The 20,257-nt window shown below is 25.6% G+C and overlaps 2 protein-coding genes across 4 annotated transcripts in view; one reads left to right on the top strand and one right to left on the bottom strand.

Annotated features, from left to right (window-relative positions):
• Positions 1-1,113: 1,113 nt before the first annotated feature.
• On the bottom strand, positions 1,114-3,513 carry LOC103572736 (neurogenic locus notch homolog protein 2). The gene is made up of 7 exons (XM_053741745.1): positions 3,362-3,513; positions 2,848-3,099; positions 2,534-2,785; positions 2,208-2,459; positions 1,884-2,135; positions 1,560-1,811; positions 1,114-1,487 (listed from the first exon to the last, which is right to left on the bottom strand). Exons 1-7 carry the CDS (start codon positions 3,453-3,455, stop codon positions 1,318-1,320), a joined length of 1,524 nt encoding a protein of 507 aa, XP_053597720.1. The 5' UTR covers positions 3,456-3,513; the 3' UTR covers positions 1,114-1,317.
• Positions 3,514-5,136: 1,623 nt separating this feature from the next.
• Positions 5,137-20,257, top strand: part of LOC103579191 (endoplasmic reticulum membrane sensor NFE2L1) — a 65,671-nt gene continuing 50,550 nt past the window's right edge. Inside the window, exons 1-3 of one of the 3 annotated variants that reach the window (XM_014444832.2) lie at positions 5,137-5,226; positions 5,626-6,010; positions 6,906-7,506. In XM_014444832.2, the coding sequence (XP_014300318.1) occupies positions 7,033-7,506 (474 nt within the window). In that variant the 5' untranslated portion in view covers positions 5,137-5,226; positions 5,626-6,010; positions 6,906-7,032. Of the gene's footprint in view, positions 5,502-5,625; positions 6,011-6,905; positions 7,507-11,631; positions 11,771-20,257 lie in introns of those variants that run through there. The other 2 variants (XM_014444833.2, XM_014444834.2) reach the window with 2 other exon arrangements.

Raw genomic sequence — 20,257 nt, 5'->3', positions numbered from 1 at the left:
AAGTGGATAATTTTTATTTTTAAAATTTTCACGGAGATCTAACAGGAATTCGGGAAAATTTGTAAGGATCAATTTTGTAGGAAATTTAATTCTCTACAAAAAAGGTTTCATGTAGTTTTTCCGTAGGTTCGATAGTTTTAAGAGAATTTTCATTTAAAGTCAGAGACAAATTTAATTTTCTTCAGAAATTCGAAGGGAAAGTTTGCAGGGAAATTGTGGGAAAGCTATAAGAGTTACGGAAAATTTGTAAAAATAAATTTTGTAGGAAATTTAATTTCCTACAAAAAAGGTCTGAAGAAATTTTCACGTAAACCGGAAAATTTCCATGGAATTTCCATTTTAAGTCAGCGACAAAGAAAATTTGATGATGGGAAATTTTGAATGAAAATTTTAGGAAAAGTATCAAAGATATGAGGGAAAGTGATAGAAAAATTTTTATAGGAAATTTAATTTCCTACAAAAAAGGTTTCATGTAACTTTTCCATAAATATGATACTTTCGGCGTAATTTTCATTCAAAACCAAAAATTTGTTTTTTCCAAAAATTAATTGCAATTAAAAATTATTTTTAATAAAGTTACCCCCACTTTGACTTTAATTACTCATAAAAACAATAAGTATACAATAATTAAATATTAATGAAAATAAATAAATACATATTTTAATAACACAAGTATTTAAATAAAAAAAAAATAAAAATGTAAAGTAAAGAAAATTTTTTCAGTTAATTTTTTTTTTGTCTCTTACCGTCCGTGAATATTTAATTATTTAATTACTGCTACTAAAACTCTAATTAAAAAAAAAAATTTTTTTCCAAAAAAAATTTTTCAAAAAATTAATTTATATATAACTGTAATATATACATATATACTTGAAATGTATGTAGATTTTTATACATAAATAATTAAAAAATAAATTTTCGATAATTTTAATAATTTTTCAACGTTTTGAAAATTTTTCAAAAAACTAAATTTTTTAGTGAGCAGTCAAAAAAATTATTATTTTAACGCACAATTTAAATTTATTTATAAATAAAAGAATTTTAATTAATTGATAAATAAATAAATATGTAAATATAGGATATTTTTTCACAAATAATTAAAAAAAGTTGTTCATTATTTTCATTTTTCAAATTTTTAATTTAATTGTAATTATTTATAACCTTTAATTATTATTAATAAATATATATTTAAAAACAAAAATTTATTGTGATTATTTTATGATTCAGTTGCAGGAGAGGGGGGGAATAATTTTTTCGAAATTTTGGTTTCATTTTTTGTGTTTTGCCACTTCTTGAATGACTTGATGGTTCTCGGTCTTAATATCCTTTAACGATATCCCAAATTCCGGCCAAAATTGCCTCAAGTTTTGTGACGCATTTTCCTTTTCTTGGAAAATAAAAAAAATTGCAAAGGCATTTTTCTTTGACACATTTCGAATGCTTAACGAAATCACAATCTTCATTTTTTTCACAGAAATCGAGAGGAGCTGTAGCAAAATTAAAGCCATGAGTATTTTTTATTATCAGCTCAATAATAAATGTGGGCGCCATTAACTTACCTAGAGCGTTTTTTATACAAGAACTTTCATTTCGAGCTAAATGCATGTTTTCTGGACACAAACATTTGTTGCCTGAACAATCGACATTTTCAATGTTACAATCTGTCGGTTTGTTGCAGGGGGCGCCAAGTTCTGCGATGCATTTTCTATTTGTCGGGGAATAATAATTTTTGCACTTACATCTGTTATCTAAACAATCTGAATGCATTACAAAAATACAATCTTCAGCTTGTTCACAGAAATCGAAGGGAACTGAAACAAAGTCAAATTCATAAGCTCTGTTTATTATAAGACTCGTAATAAATGTGAGCGCCATTGATTTACCTGTAGCTTTTTTTATACAAGAAGTTTTATTAACAGCTAAATGCATGTTTTCTGGACAAGAACATCTGTTGCCTGAACAAGAGACATTTTCAATGTTACAATCCGTAGGTTTGTTGCAAGGAGTGCCAAGTTTTGCAACGCATTGTTCATTACTTGCAAAATACTGATCCTTGCACTTACATTTGTTATCTAAACAACTTGTATGATTTATGGCTTTACAATCATCATTTTTTTCACAGTAATCGAAGACAGCTGAAACAAAATTCGATTCATAAGTATGTCTTCTGACCAAAACAATAATAAATATGGGCGCCATTGACTTACCAATAGCATTTCTTACACAACGGGATCGATTATTAGCTAAATGCATATTTTCTAAGCAGTGACATTTTTTTTCAGTACACTCTGAACCAATTACCTTACACTCGAAATCCTGTGTACAATCTGCGCCTATTCCTTTAACGCATAGTTTGTTCTGTTCAAAATAATTATTTACACACTCACACTTGCTATTAGAACAAATTGATTGTTTAATCTTCTGACAATCTCCAGTTTGTTCACAAAAATCGCCAAGAGCTAAAACGAAATTGATAAACTTATTTACATTATTTCTGAGCCCGTACAATGGAAACTGGGCGCCATTGAATTACCTGTAGCGTTTTTTATACAAGAAGTTTCATTTCTAGCTAAATGCATGTTTTCTGGACAAGAACATTTTTTTTCTGAACAAGAGACACTATCGATGTTACAATCTATAGGATCGTTGCAGGGTGCGCCAAGTTTTGCAACGCATTGTTCTTTACTTGCAAAATACTGATCCTTGCACTTACATTTGTTATCTAAACAACTTGTATGATTTATGGCTTTACAATCATCATCTTTTTCACAGTAATCGAGGGGAGCTATACCAAAATTCAATTTGTTATTATCAAATCAATAAAAAACATGGGCGCCATTGACTTACCTGTAGCATTTTTTATACAAGAAGTTTTATTAACAGCTAAATGCATGTTTTTTGGACAAAAACATTTATTGTCTAAGCAAGAGACATTTTCAATGTTACAGTCTGCAGGTTTTTCACAATGGGCGCCAAGAACTGCAGTGCATTTTCCAAATAAAAAATCATATAAAGGTTTGCAAACACATCTTTGCTTATCTGAACAACGACCGTTTATTGAAGCACATTCGCTATCTGTACTGCACTTATCTCCATGCCCTATTATTGTTCCGTTAAATTAATAAATAATTATAAAAATCAGACAAATGCGAATAATTCAAATTTCGGAAGTATTCGAACCGAAAAATTCAAATTATTGGTAACATTTAATTTCAAATTAATCAATTCAACTTCGATATTCGGTTCGAATCAGTAAATTTGAATTATTTCTGCTCCCCTCATGCGTATCAGAAAAATCTGGATAGAAAAAAGTCCTGAGAATTTTTTTTTGTCAAGTGAAAAAATAAAAAAAAATTTTTACCACGAAGAGAAGAATTACTGGATAGTCCGGATGAATTTTTGACAATTGTAAAACAAATAATTAATGCAAATATCCACTTATTTAATGTTAACATATCTATATCAGACCTGGAATTTATCTTACTGAAAGAACTTTAAGAACTGTGCTATGTTAATTTAATTTCGCCTTTTATATAAATTGATATCAAGATATAATAAATATTCAACACTATCTGATTCAGTCGATTATTTTAACTGATAGTGCAATCGAATTCGGTATTTTTCGATAATCTACATACCCAAAATACTAACAGGTCTAATCGAATACTTATATATAATTACTTTGTTCTCAAATTCTCGGAAATGATAAATCCGTTATATAAAACTTTCGAGTATTAAATTATTGCAATCTCTTAGTTAGCGATAATGATACTGTAAAAAGTGTTTTTTAGCAAATTTTATCAAAGATATTGTTTTTCTATTCAAACATTCGTGTGTATACCCAAAAGGGTGTCGAAACAGTCTCCAGTAAAAAGGAGGCAGACTCACGTTACATTAAAAGGGGGGGGGGGGTCAGGGTCTCGCACTTTTGAAAAATAGATTTTTCTTGTATTTTCTTATATTTAAACACTTAAAGAATAAAAACCCTAAATTTCAAGTCAATCAAAGCAACCCTTGCCTCACCCTCCTCTAATTTAAAAAAAAAAAAAAGTTTATTTCTAACTTTTTTTTTTTTTTTTCAAAAACTTTAAACGCATTTTTCTCGAAACTACTTTCTCAAAGTCCATAAAACTTTTTTTGCGTGTAAAAGACATCATATATTCCCTGATAACACAAGTTGATCGAGAAAAAGTTGGTCATTCATTAGTTTTCGACCAACTTGACGACAAGTTATCGACAACTTCAGCTTTTGCAACTTTTGGCTACAAGTTACCGCCAACTTTCTCAGAAAGTTGGCGGCAGTATGGAGCCGCAACTGGAATGCAAGTTTCTGAGGAAATTGAAAGTAAACTTGCCGTCAACTTATGATCACCAACTTTTGCAAGCAACTTTTGCCACCAACTTTCTCAGAAAGTGATAGTCAACTTTTTGGATTTACAACTTTTGCCACCAACTTTCTCAGAAAATGTCCATCAACTATTGGAGGTACCAACTGTTGGCGATCAACTTGGTTCCAGTTGCGGCTGCAAGTTTCTCGTCAGTTTCTCGCCAACTTGGCTATCAGGGTTTATATATTGTTAAATATCGCGGTTTTCATTATATTACTGGTAGTCGGTATTATATCTTTTGAACTTTCCCGCAAATCATCAGGTAAATCACGGATTTATATATATATATATATATATATATATATATATATATATATATATATATATATATATATATATACATATACATATTTTTATTAAAATCTCAACTTAAAATTTTTAATTTGTCCAAATCTCAAATTTAAAAAAATAACTCGTCTAAAAAAAAAAAAATTTTTCTTATTTTTATTACAACTTTAATATAAATTTGAAAATTAATTTTTTTTTTTCATTTCCATTTTTTCAAAATTTCTTAAATTATTTTTTTATTTCATAATTCTCAGAATATATATACATACATACATACAAACATACATACATACATACATACATATATATATATATATATATATATATATATCAAACTATATAAAAATTTGTGACAGTCAATATAAAAAAAAAAAAAAGCGAAAAAAAATTATCTATAGTACCCACATACAAATACTTCACGTATTTATACATATATATATACATATATAGTCATAGTATAGTGCAGTTTAAAGTCTAACCTAAATCATCTGTTTTCTGTTTAGTAAAACCCGAGCAAGCAAGCCACTGAACAAAATAAAAAAAAGAAAAAGTAAACAAATCCCAATTATCGTGTTTTATTTTTCTTTTAATAATTTAGTCATTATTATTATAATTATTATTATTATTATAATTTATATAGTAAGAAGTGCGCAACTGAATATAAATTCTCACAAATAAATATATATAAAAATGTATCACTAAATATTTCCAGTTTGTCATATTTTTTTTAATTTTTTTTAAGAAAATTTAAAATTAAAAATTCAAATTTCGCGGGCGGAAAATCAAAAATAATTCAAAGTTTAAGTAATTAATAATAAACTGAAGGTTAATTTTTTGTGTTACTGACCTAGAGTTATATATATATATATATGCACATATATATGTATGTATGTATGTATATGTATATGTATATATATATATAGAATTTTCTTTTTTTTTTCCAATCAAGCGATTGGTGATTCAGAATTTCGAGTTCAGTTTGTCGACAAGACGACAGTTGGTCGCATCGTATTATAGATTTGTGGTTAATTAATTTTAAATAATTAATTAATTAATTAATTAAGTGAATAGACTTTTAAAATTAAATTTATAAAATTTGTAATGAACTAGTACTTTTTTTTTTCTGGTGAAATAATGAAGGAATTAATTAGTGAAGTGGGAATTTAATTAACAGCAAAATGTTTTTGTATTTTATTTTTATTGGGAATTTTAAATCCGATCCATTGTGACCCCGATTATTATTATTGTTATTGTTGTTGTTGTTGTTGGTGTTGGTGTTGGGGTCACGAAATTTGGATTTTAATTCTGCGGTTTCAAGATCTGATAATTTTGTGGTTAGTTTTTTTATTTTATATTTTTTATTTTGGAGTTTAGTTGTTTTTTTTTGTTTTTTATGATTCTGACGTCTGATATTTTTTTGATTTTTGTTTTTTATAATAAATTATAAAAAAAAAATATTTTAAAAAATTGCACTTGTAGTTTTTTTAATTTTCTATATGTGCATTTTTTTATTTTTTTTATTTTTTGGTAATTAGTTTAAAAACAAAAATTCAAATTTTTAAGTGGCTGCTATGATCCTGAATTTATAAAAATTTTTTGATTTTTATTTTCCATGAGTAGATTACAAAAAAAAAAAAAGTAAAAAAATGCACATGTAGAAAATTTAAAAAACTATAAGTGCAATTTTTTTTAATATTTTTTTTTTATGATTTGTGTATAATAAGAAAAATCTAAAAATTTGGCAAGCAATTAATTAGGAAAATTTGACTCCAAATTAATTTTTAAAAAAGTTGACTCCAAATTCATTCAAAAATTTGACTCCAAATTATGAAATTTGAATTTGACTTCGAGTTTTGAAATTTGAATCCGACTTTAAAATTTTAATTTGAATTTGACTCCGAAAAAATTCCAAAACTTTGACTCCAGATTCATTTTAAAAATTTGACTCCAAATATTTCCATTTAAATTTGACTCCGAATCCTTAAATTTGAATCTGATTCTAAAATTTTGAATTTGAGTTTGACTCCGAAAAATTCCAAAACTTTGACTCCGGATTCATTTTAAAAATTTGACTCCAAATATTTTCATTTCAATTTGACTCCGAATCCTCAAATTTGAATCTAATTCTAAAATTTTGATTTTGAGTTTGACTCCGAAAAAATTCCAAAACTTTGACTCCAAACCAAAACAAAAAAAATTAATAATTTTTTTTTTTTTTTCAAAAACCAGAAACCAAACCGAAATTTTACAAAAAAAAGAAACCATCCGACTGATTCAAAAAATTTCTACAACGAAGAAAATAATCCGATCCAATTAAAAAAGTAGACTAGAAGTATTTAAAATAAAAAATATAAAAATGTTGGGATTAAAAAAATTGTACCGAGAAGAATTATTACAATTGGCATTGATACTGTCAATATTACGAGTCGACCCGGAAAGTTATCTGGGTATCGATATCCAAAACATCGGAGTGGGCCTATTGGACCTCAACAATGGATCCGGATGGCACACGGACTCGCAAACGATCGCGATACATCGACCGACTTTTATCCATCCGAAAAATCCGGATTCGTCGATGCTACTGAGCTACGAGAGGGATTTATTTGAAGAATTGAACTCGCTCGGTCGATATAACAATCGATTGGACACCAGGAACAATGACATACATGCGTACTTGCTTAATATCGAGGATGCTAAGAAGAGTACGACGGATCCAGGGCCTAGTATTAATGATAGCAGTGATAGGAGTGATAACGTCACGTCAGCTGATCAACATGTGCAGGCCCAGACACCCAGTGAATCGGCTGCAACTAGTGAACTTACTCAAGAGGTAAAATTTTTTATTTTTCTTTTAAATTTGAAAATTTTTGTTCTAAATTTTAATCGATTCATTGATTTCACTATCGATTTATCGATTCAAGTATCAATTTCAGTATCGATTCATCGATTCAAGTATCGATTCATTGATTTAAGTATCGATTTATCGATTTCAGTATCGATTCATCGATTTAAGTATCGATACATTGATTTAAAAATCGATTCTATAATCGATATTCTAGTCGGTATATCGATTTTAATATCGATGTATCGATTCTATAATCGATATTCTACTCAATGTATTGATTCTATAATCGATGTATCGATATTTTAGTCGATATATCGATATTTTAGTCGATGTATCGATTCTATAATCGATTTATCGATTCTATAATCGATATTCTACTCAACGTATCGATTCTATTATCGATATTTTAGTCGATATATCGATATTTTAGTCGATGTATCGATTCTATAATCGATGTATCGATTCTATAATCGATGTATCGATTCTATAATCGATTTATCGATTCTATAATCGATGTATCGATTCTATAATCGATGTATCGATTCTATAATCGATGTATCGATTCTATAATCGATATTCTACTCAATGTATCGATTCTATTATCGATATTTTAGTCGATATATCGATATTTTAGTCGATGTATCGATTCTATAATCGATGTATCGATTCTATAATCGATGTATCGATTCTATAATCGATGTATCGATTCTATAATCGATGTATCGATTCTATAATCGATATTCTACTCAATGTATCGATTCTATTATCGATATTTTAGTCGATGTATCGATTCTATAATCGATGTATCGATTCTATAATCGATGTATCGATTCTATAATCGATATTCTACTCAATGTATCGATTCTATTATCGATATTTTAGTCGATGTATCGATTCTATAATCGATGTATCGATTCTATAATCGATGTATCGATTCTATAATCGATGTATCGATTCTATAATCGATATTCTACTCAATGTATCGATTCTATTATCGATATTCGAGTCGATGTATCGATTCTATAATCGATATTCTACTCAATGTATCGATTCTATTATCGATATTCGAGTCGAAGTATCGATTCTATAATCGATATTGTAATCGATTTCGTAATCGATCATCGATAATTTTTTTCCTGGAAATTTGGGCTCAGTAAAAATTAATTACTACTAGACGTAATTATTCTCGACGCAAAAAAATTATATTACAGATTATGTGGTAGCGTGATATTTTTTTTATTTAATTATCATTATCATACATTTAATGCCTTATCACATTATATGACTAACAAAAGATTTTATAATACACTCAACTCATGAACAAGACATTACTATAATAATAATAATAATAATAATATTATTATTATTATTGTTATTATTAAAACATAAAATTATTTTTTTTTTTTGAAGTTATTCACTGACGGTATTCTATTTCCGTCGATGAAACTTTAAATCGCGATGAGCCGCGAGCGTAAAATATCGCTCGCGAAAAACAAAAGTTAAAAAATTTCGAGGATAAATAGTGACACGAGAGGACAAAAAAATATATTTCTTGGCATTATATATATATATTTATACTTGTTCGTTTTTGTGTATTATTACTCTCTTGCTATGCGTTATTTATATTTCTATCATTATTATTTTTTTAAATTATTCGAGTCAACGTTAAATTTGTTGATGCACTGATTTTTTCATTTTTTTATCTTTACTTTTTTTTTTTTACGTACAATATTAATTTCAGTGAATAAAGTTCACCTCGGCCTCGATTTTAAAAATAAATTTTTAAAAAATATATATTTTATGCTAAAAAAAAAAAAAAAAAATATATTTCAGTTAAATTTGAAAAAAAATCGATTTTTAAAACTATTAATCGATATATCGATTTTTAGTATCGATTATTAGTTATCAATTTATTAAATCGATTATAAATTTACTAATATCGATTATTAATTAATCGATTTCATAGTATCGATTGACATATCGAAGTATCGATTTATCGAAGTTTCGATCGATTATTGATATATCGAAGTCACGATCAATTAATCGATTTAATAGTATCGATTATTAATATAGCTAAGTATCAATCAATTTAATAGTATCGATTATCGATATATCAAAGTATCGATACATCAAAGTATCGATATATCGAAGTATAGATATATCGATATATCGAAGTATCGATATATCGAAGTATAGATATATCGATATATCGATACTTCGATATATCGATATGTCGAAGTATCGATATATCGATATGTCGAAGTATCGATATATCGAAGTATAGATATATCGATATATCAAGGTATCGATACATCAAAGTATCGATATATCGAAGTTTAGATATATCGATATATCGAAGTATAGATATATCGATATATCGAAGTATCGATCGATTTAATAGTATCGATTATTTATAAATTGAAATATTAATCGATTATCAATATATCGATAATTTAAAATTTAAACTTAAAATTATACACTTAATATAATTAATTTAAAAATTAATAAATCGATTTTAAAATCGATATTAAGCAGATGAATATTTAAAATCATTGAGTAGTCAATTAAATTAAAATTAAAGCCACGTGTGTTTTTTTAACACGTGTATAATATGCATTACATTACATACTACGTTTAATAGATACTATTTTTAGATTTCATCTTATTAATATTAAATATAAATATGAATACATATATTAATATAACTTTTATTGTTCAATATGAAAATAATTGGCAATGATATATAAAATAATAATAATAATAATAATAATAATAATAATAATTCACTGCAGAGTACTATTATTATTATTTTTTTGTCATGATGAATGTAAAAATTAATTATTATACAAAGTTCAGGGAAATCAAGATATATACATATACATGTATATAATATTTATGGGATTATTAAAAAAATTCAAAGTCATCTATCTAATTATTATTATTAATAATAACAATTATAATAATAGATTAAAAAAAAAAAAATTATCGATTATTTGAATATAATATTAATATATCGATTAAATAATCGAAAGATCGATTTGATATATCAAGAGATCGATTTATTTAACTGAGTTATCGATTTACTAAATCGAGGTATCGATTCACTCAATCAAGATATCGATTTACTCAATCGAGATCTCGATTCACTCAATCGAGATATCGATTTAATAAATCGAGATATCGATATTAATAAATCGAGATATCGATTTTTATCAATCGAGATATCGATTTTCATCAATCGAGATATCGATTTTCATCAATCGAGATATCGATATTAATAAATCGATACCACAATTTGATAAATCGAAGGATCGATTTGATAAATCAATATTTTAAATCGATAAATCGATTAAAAAATTTTTTTTTTTAAATTCATCGACCTCGTACTGATTAAAAAAAATAACTCGTCTTAATTTTTTCTGTTTCGGGTCACAACCATCAAAGGCCTCAACACATATAAAAAAAAAAAAAAAAAAAAAAACTGCTATTACTAAACTCCATATTTAGCGCATACTGCAAAACATTGAAAGTTACCTATTAGGTAATTGAATTTCTCGCCCGATTACACACTCACATAACATAATCCTCGATCTATGATCTAAATCTATCAAAGGACACCTGTCGCTCGTTCCACAATTACTGATTTTCAAATTTAAAAAAAAAAACTATTTTTTTTTTTTAAATTAAAAAAATAAAATAAAAACTCGTCAGTAGAATTTAATTGACCTGCGGACACTTAGTATATCTATATATATGTTATGTATACATATTAACAATTCATACATCTACATTTAAATGAGCATGGAAAATATGTTAATTAAATGAGACCTGTGGTATGACCCCATGTGGAAATAATAATAATCGATGATATCAATGAGTAACCTCAGGTTCTGTTGTCGTCCAAGTCAACATTTTAAAGTTAAGTTTTTATTTGTGGATCGATTTATCAATACAACGGTAGTCTTGCTATTAATGATCATTTTTATAATCGGTAGTTACTTTTTTTTTTTTTTTTTTTTTTTTCGACCCAAGTCGTTGCTGGCCATTGTTGTTTAGTTAATCGGATAGTTCGTTAATAAGACGCTGCTTCTGTTTGTCGCGGAGTTGATAAAAACGTTTTGTAGGTTGATCGAACGTAAAATGGATTACGGCTTTGAATAAATACGGAATTAAGTGAAATTGATTTTAAAAAATGGCGAGAAAAAAGAAAAAACATCCACGAATGATTCCTGTGTTTGTTTCTGATGACGTAAGTGGGATTTTTTTTTTGTGAGAAAAAGTGAATTTTTTTTTTTTTAATTTTAATCGATATATCGAATTTAAGAATCGATACATCGAATTAAAGAATCGATATATCCAATTGAAGTATTGATTTATCAAAATTATGAATCGATTTATCGAAATTAAGAATCGATATATCGAAATTAAGAATCGATATATCGAAATTAAGAATCGATATATCGAAATTAAGAATCGATATAACGAAATTGTGAATCGATTTCTCGAAATTAAGAATCGATAAATCGAAATTAAGAATCGATATATCGAAATCAAGAATCGATTTATCGAAATTAAGAATCGATATATCGAAATTAAGAATCGATATATCGAAATTAAGAATCGATATAACGAAATTGTGAATCGATTTATCGAAATTAAGAATCTATATATCGAAATCGTGAATCGATTTATCGAAATTAAGAATCGATATATCGAAATTAAGAATCGATATATCGAAATTGTGAATCGATTTATCGAAAGTAAGAATCGATATATTAAAAATAAGAATCTATGTATCGAAATTAAAAATCGATACATCGAATTAAAGAATCGTTATATCGAATTTAAAAATCGATTTATCGATATCAAGAATCGATACATCAAAATAAAGAATCGATACATCGACTGAAAAAATCAATATATCGAATTGAAATAACGATCCATCGAATTAATGAATCGATTTATTGATATCAAGAATCGATATATGGATATCGAGAATCGATACATTAAATTAAAGGATCAATATATCGATATCAAGAATCGATGTTTTGATTTTAATTTTGTGAATCGAGATATATTATTTCGAGATTATTAACAATCTATTTATAGATTTAGTAAATCGAGATATCGATTTACGAAAGATATCGAATCAGAAAATTTTAAGGTTATTTTTCTTTTTAATTTTGTTGTAAAGATAAACAAAAATCTGCATATCGATTGTTGCTATTGAGTAATCGATTATGAACATATCGATATATTGAATAAAACTTCGAGATATCGACTAAGCGAATCGATATATCGTTCAAATTCACAGACATTAATTCACAATCTTTAATCATTGAAATGACTTTCGATATATCGATTTATACTTTCGATATATCGATCTGAAAGTTCGAGATATCGATTTTTTTTTTTTTTTTTTTTTTTTTTTTTTTTCAAACTAAAAATCTTCAAATATTGTTCTTATCGGTAGTATAGATATTTTTACAAAAATAATTTTTCTTTGTCTTTAAAAAGTTATTTTTAATATTAATGGCAAAAAATATCGATGCCAAATTTTTTTTTTTTTTTTTTTATAAAAATATTCTGAAGGTTGGGAAGAATTACTTGACTTGCCTCTTAAAAAATATATACATATATATTAGAAAAAATCAAAAATATGAAAAATATATATATATATGTATATATATATTTATATATAAGTACTAAATGAGTGCATTAAACTGATAACCTTGTCGCCAACTCTCTAAAATTTAATTCTACACACACGCCCACACACAGACACATTTTTTTTTGTAAATTTCTTTCTTACCGGCTGCCTTTTTCTCTACCGCCCGTAGATAAAAACAAGATAATCATTTTATCTACATCACTGTCTTTTTTTTTTTCTTTTAAATAAAAAAAGGTCTTGACTCCCGGCTGCCGCTTATTAAATTCTTAGAATGATTACATGACTACTTAATAACATTGTAGCATAAAAACGATCATTAAATATTACGTCGACTTTGATACTGTCTGAAAATTAACCTTGATTGTCAACACTATTATTATTATTTTTTTTTTTTTTTATTTATATTCGCCATTTTAATAAAAAGTTTATTATCAATTCCGATTATATTTAAATTGGCGATATCTTTTAAAGTATACCAGATAAATATACATGATATATGTTCAATGGAAAGCTTATTAAATTTCCTACAACTTCGTTCCTTATACCCACTCCCTTAAAATAATTTCTATCAAAGTTATCGGCCCTCAAAGTACTTTCTAATTTCATATTATTCTTTTCTCAAATATCAATTTTCTATTTTCCTTTTAAACCTCTCTATCTCCCAAACTATCACTCCCACAAAAATTTTATCTCAGACAAAAATTGTAGCCCTTTAAATTTCCTACAAATTTTATCCTTACCCCCATTGCCCTAAACCCATTTCCTACCGACTTACAAGCTCCCGAACCCCCGCGCCCTTAATTTCTCCCATTAACCTCCGAAAAAAATGTATCTCTCTTTCAATCGCCTTTCACTCTCGAACTATCACTCTTACACATTTTTCATAAGATACAAAAGTTGTAGCCAATGAAACAAGCTTTCCAACGAGCCCTTATTTTTTGAATTTGCTTGAACGCTTCCCCAAAAATCGGCGGATCGATCGGCATAGATAAAAGTTTAATGAAGTTTATATAATAATATGCATTTTTTCGCCTCAGTAGATCGTTTATTAAAAGTAATTAGTTATCGTATGATTACTGTAATTGTAGTTATATTGTAACGTTATCTTCCCGCCTGTCGACTAATCACACAAATGTTAGTGTTCAACTTGTCCCCGAGACGATACATTCATATTTATAGTCTCAACCGATTCAACTCAACGTGTCGCTTTTTCTAAATCACTATTCTTTTTTTAACAAACATATATGTTTATATATATACAAATATATATATGTACTTAATAAATTTTGAAGTGGACATAATTATAAAAAAATATAATTTTTTTTTTTCAAGTGAAATATTTTTTTTGTGTTTTATATTTTTTATATATTTATCGTGATATATTATATAAATATATATATATATATATATCTATATATATGGATATATTTGATGAAATAGTTTAATTTTATAAAAAATGAAAAAAAAATTTTTTTTTTGAGTGAAAATTGTATATTTTATATTGAGTGATAAATATATGTGTAGGTGTATGTATTTTGAAAAAGCAATAGCGATAATTTTGAAAAAAAAAAAATATATATATATATATATAGTGAAAATCTGTATGAGTAATTTAATAAAATGAGAAAAATTGATATTAGTGACGCAATAATGAGCAATATTACTGTGTGTATAAAAGTGAGTGAGTACTATTATTTTTATGAAAAAAAAAAAAAAAAAAAAAAAATTGATTATATTCATTTTTATATATTTTTTTTTTTTTTTTTAATGTGGTAATAATTCGTAGTCGGAAAAAATAATAATTTAACAATGACAATAATAATAATAATAATAATAATAATAATAATAATAATAATAATAATAATAATAATAATAATAATAATAATAATAAATAATGATAATAATGATAATAATAATAATAATAATAATAATAATAATAATAATAATAATAATAATAATTATAATAAATAATGATAACAATAATCATTAATAATAATAATATTAATAATAATAATAATAATAATAACAATAATAAATAATGATAATAATGATAATAATAATAATAATAATAATAATAATAATAATAATAATAATAATAATAATAATAATAATAAATAATGATAACAATAATCATTAATAATAATCATAATAATAATAATAATCATAATAGTGGCAATTATTGTTATTATAATTGTTATTATTATTATTATTATTAATAATAATAATAATAATAATAATAATAATAATAATAATAATAATAACAATAATAAATGATGATAATAATGATAATAATAATAATAATAATAATAATAATAATGATAATATTAATAATAATAATAATAATAATAATAATAATAATAATAATAATAATAATAATAATAATAAATAATGATAACAATAATAATTAATAATAATAATAATAATAATAAATAATTAATAATAATAATTAATAATAATAGTAATAATAATAATAACAATAATAATAACAATAATAATAAATAATGATAACAATAATAATAATTAATAATAATCATAATAATAATAATAATCATAATAGTGGCAATTATTGTTATTATAATTGTTATTATTATTATTATTATTATTATTATTAATTATTATTATTATTGTTATCATTATTTATTATTATTATTATTATTATTATTATTATTATTATTATTATTATTATTATCATATTGTATATGTATATAAAGTGACATAAATATGGCCAGCTATTTATTGAATTTATTATCAGCAATCTGATAATAATTATTATTATCAACATATAATTTTTTAAAAATATTTTTATATATAACTGATAATATTAATTTTTATATATAACTGACACTCTATTAATTAGAAACAAGTAATTAATTTGTGTATAAGACGCAGTTATATATAATAATAATAATAATAATAATAATAACAACAATAATAATGTTATTATAATTTGATTGAAAAAAACATGATTAATTGATATAGTGAATCTCAAAAGTTCACTGCTTTACTATTATTATTGTTATTATAATTATTAGTCTAACATAAATCATCATAAAAAGTATTATTTTTCTATTTTACCGATAAACCATAATTTAAATTTTTAATTACTCAGTTATCGGTTATCTAGAAAGTTTTATTATTATTATTATTATTATTATTATTATTATTATTGTTGTTGTTGTTGTTGTTAGCCCAATATTCACTTTGCAGAAAACTGATGTCAAAATGAGAACCATTTAGTCATTAATCCATTATGTTACAAATGGATGCTAAATCTCTACCAAAAGTTTCCATCCGCCTGCTGTCAATTTTACCTTCACTTGTAAACACATTTAACGTCCCCTTTCTCTGAAGCCATAAAACCTAAATCAGAGAAGGCCAGACATTAATGACGTGTACTAAAAATTACCAAAACTGATGTCAATTGCTTTCTGCCGTCAAATTATCATCTATTGACACTCAATTGCTTCGCTATTTCACATAAATTCGACCCCATGTTTTGTAGCCAAATTGATGTCACACAGAAATGTTTGCCTAACTTGACGTTAATCTGTTTCTAAGACGCTAAAATTCCTGTACCTCGTTAGCCTACGCAGCAATTGACATTAATTTGTCACTACTTCAAATAACTTGAACCAGCAAAAAGTTGCTAACAATTTTACAAAAACTTTCTGTGTCAAGTTGTCATCATATTGCCGCCGCAAATTGCCTTCAGTTTTTTCAGCAAATTAAAGTCAATTTTCAGCCAAAAGTTGCATATTCCATTATTTTTATTTTAACCTCAAATTGATCGCTACCACAACTATCTCGGGTCTCATCATCAGTTTTAATGACTTACAACAATTTGATGACAAATTCTGACCAAGATGTCAAAACTTTGCGAATTTTATAAAAAATATAATTTCCCATAAGAAAAGTCTTTATTAACTTTTCCGTAGTCAACTTTTCACTGAGAAAATTTCAAACCTATCTCCGAATTTGTCATCATTTTGATTAAAATCTTGACCCTTTGTTTCTACAAGATTTTTTTATTTGAATAAAATTATAAAAAAAAATAATAATAGTAAACAGAATAAGAAAATACTTTTTGTCATTAGTTCCACTTGACGTTATACGAGTTTACAAGTTGACGGACAATATGATAAATATTTCTTTTTCTTATGAATACCGTCGGCTTTCACCTCATGTCGTTTATACTCATATACATTTCTTTCGGGAAGGAAGAAAAAAATTTCTTTCTTTATTTTTCTAATATTTTTCCCTTTCTTTCCCTCCTTCTTTCTCTTTTTTATAAATTTCTCTTTGAATATACTACTGACGAGTCGCCGATGTCTTAAAGATCATTAGTCATTTATATATATTTAGAAAATATAGGAGGAGATTTAACAAAATTTCTATTAATTTTTTTTATGTGTGGTCTTAAAACAAATTTTCATATTTACATATATTTATATATATACACATAAATTTATATATTCACATATATGCATATAGATAGAGATTTTGATGCCCTTTAAAATGAGTACCAACAAGCCATATTTATTTTTCATATTTTCTTATATATATTTATACATGTATATATCAAAATATATGTATGAGAAATAAGTACGGCATGTAGGTACTCATTTTGAAAGACGTTCAATTTCCTGATTTATAATGATATATATATATATACGTACATATATTTATATATGTATATTTATTTGTAAATAGATTTTGGGCGCCATGTAAAGAATAAATAAACTTTAAATTGAAATTCTAGCCAAACTATCAAATATATGAAAAAATGTATAAGGACCATATTTGTAGGAAATTAAATTCTCTACTAAAAAGGTCCTGAGGACTTTATCCGTAAAGTTGATAGTTTAGTCAGAATTTTGATTAGAAGTCTGAAAAATAAATTCATATGCGCAATGGACATTTTATATATTTTTTATATATGTGGAAATATATGAACGGAAAGGTAGCGCTGTGGGTACTCGTTTGAAAGGACGTTTAATTTTCTGATTTATAATGACATATATATGTATGTACATATATTTATATATGTATATTTTTTTGTAAATAAATTTTGGGCGCCATGTAAAAAATAAATAATCTTTGAATTGAAATTCTAGCCAAACTATCAAATATATGAAAAAATATATGAGGACCAAATGTGTAGGAAATTTAATTCTCTACAAAAAAGGTCCTTAGGACTTTATCCGTAAAGTTGATAGTTTCGTCAGAATTTTGATTAGAAGTCTGAAATAAAAATTCATATACGCAATGGACATTATATATATTTTTTATATATGTGGAAATATATATGAACGGAAAGGTAGTGTTGTGGGTACTCGTTTGAAAGGGCTCGGGACAAAGATTATAGTTTCACGTAAATTTAAAGAATAAAAGGTAATTTTTATTGCAAGTAACAAAAAATGCTGGAAAGCGGATTTGAACCGCCTTGAGTTTTTATTTTGTCGACACAATGTTAAATATATGTTCTATAAAATTCGTTAGACGATGGATACGTCTCTAGGGATACAAAACACTATTTATGTATATAAAATATTTATAGCAACATTATTATTATTATTATTTATTTATTTTACTCATATTTGTTGTATTGTCGGCATTTATTTACGCTCAGCCTCGGATCATAACAATAAAAAAAATATTTTGACACGAGTGAATGTCGACATTTGATCGATCTGAGGTCCCCAGTGATTACAAAATGAATTGCATTTATTGCACACGGTATTTTATTTTTTTCCATTCTTACCCCTCATAATTTATTCATTCAAATTACCCGTATTAATTCACCAAAATACAAAAAAAAAAAAACCAATTCTATGAGTCCTATACGTATTTGGTAAAATATCACAGATAAAATTACAACTACACCCAATGTCGGGTCTCTGTCCAATGCCCTTTCAAACGAGTACCCACAACACTACCTTCCCGTTCATATATATTTCCATATATATAAAAAATATATAAAATGTCCATTGCGAATATGAATTTTTTTTCAGACTTCTAATCAAAATTCTGACTAAACTATCAACTTTACGGATAAAGTCCTCAGGACCTTCTTTATAGAGAATTTAATTTCCTACAAATATGGTCCTTATACATTTTTTCATATATTTGATAGTTTGGCTAGAATTTTAATTTAAAATTTATTTATTCTTTACATGGCGCCCAAAATCTATAAAAATATATATATATATATATAAATATATATACATACATATATAGTCATCATATATCAGAAAATTGAACGTCCTTTAAAACGAATACCCACAACACTACCTTTCCGTTCATATATATTTCAACAAATATAAAAAATATATAAAATATCCATTGCGCATATGAATTTATTTTTCAGACTTCTAATCAAAATTCTGACTAAACTATCGACTTTACGGATAAAGTCCACAGGTCCTTTTTTGTAGAGAATTTAATTTCCTACAAATTTGGTCTTTATATATTTTTTCATATATTTGATAGTTTGACTAGAATTTTAATTCAAAGTTTATTTATTTTTTTATTGCGCCCAAATTTTATTTACAAATATATATATGGGTATACACATGTAATTATTGATCAAAGTAATGTAGAGATATTAATATATTTTATTAAAAAAATCTAGTGTGTAGGATGTGGCGGCCATTTTGATTGCCACAGCAGGGTGTCCAACCGCGCCCACATTTGTAATAATCTAAATGTACAACCCACCGCGTTCAATAATGCAAAACACAACTATATATATATATATATATATATATATATATATATATATATATATGATGTTAGACGTAATCTGACTATTACAATAGAAAAAACATTATGTGAAAATATTATTTTTAGGTTATCACATTTTTATCAATTTTATATTGTGTGCTCGTATCGATTACTCTAGAGGTGTTCGATTCGAGATTCGAATTTTGGGTCAGGTTAAATGTCAAACTTTATTTTTTATTATGAAATTTATTTTAAATTTTATTGTTGAGTCAGTCGTAAACAAGAAAAAAAGAGAAGATTCGAGACGATAAATCGAACTGAGATCGAAAATCGATATATCGA

This window comes from Microplitis demolitor, chromosome 9, assembly GCF_026212275.2.
Source record: "Microplitis demolitor isolate Queensland-Clemson2020A chromosome 9, iyMicDemo2.1a, whole genome shotgun sequence".
NCBI lineage: Eukaryota > Metazoa > Arthropoda > Insecta > Hymenoptera > Braconidae > Microplitis > Microplitis demolitor.
Note: the sequence above shows the minus strand (reverse complement) of the source record. Positions and strands in the feature narration are given on the sequence as shown.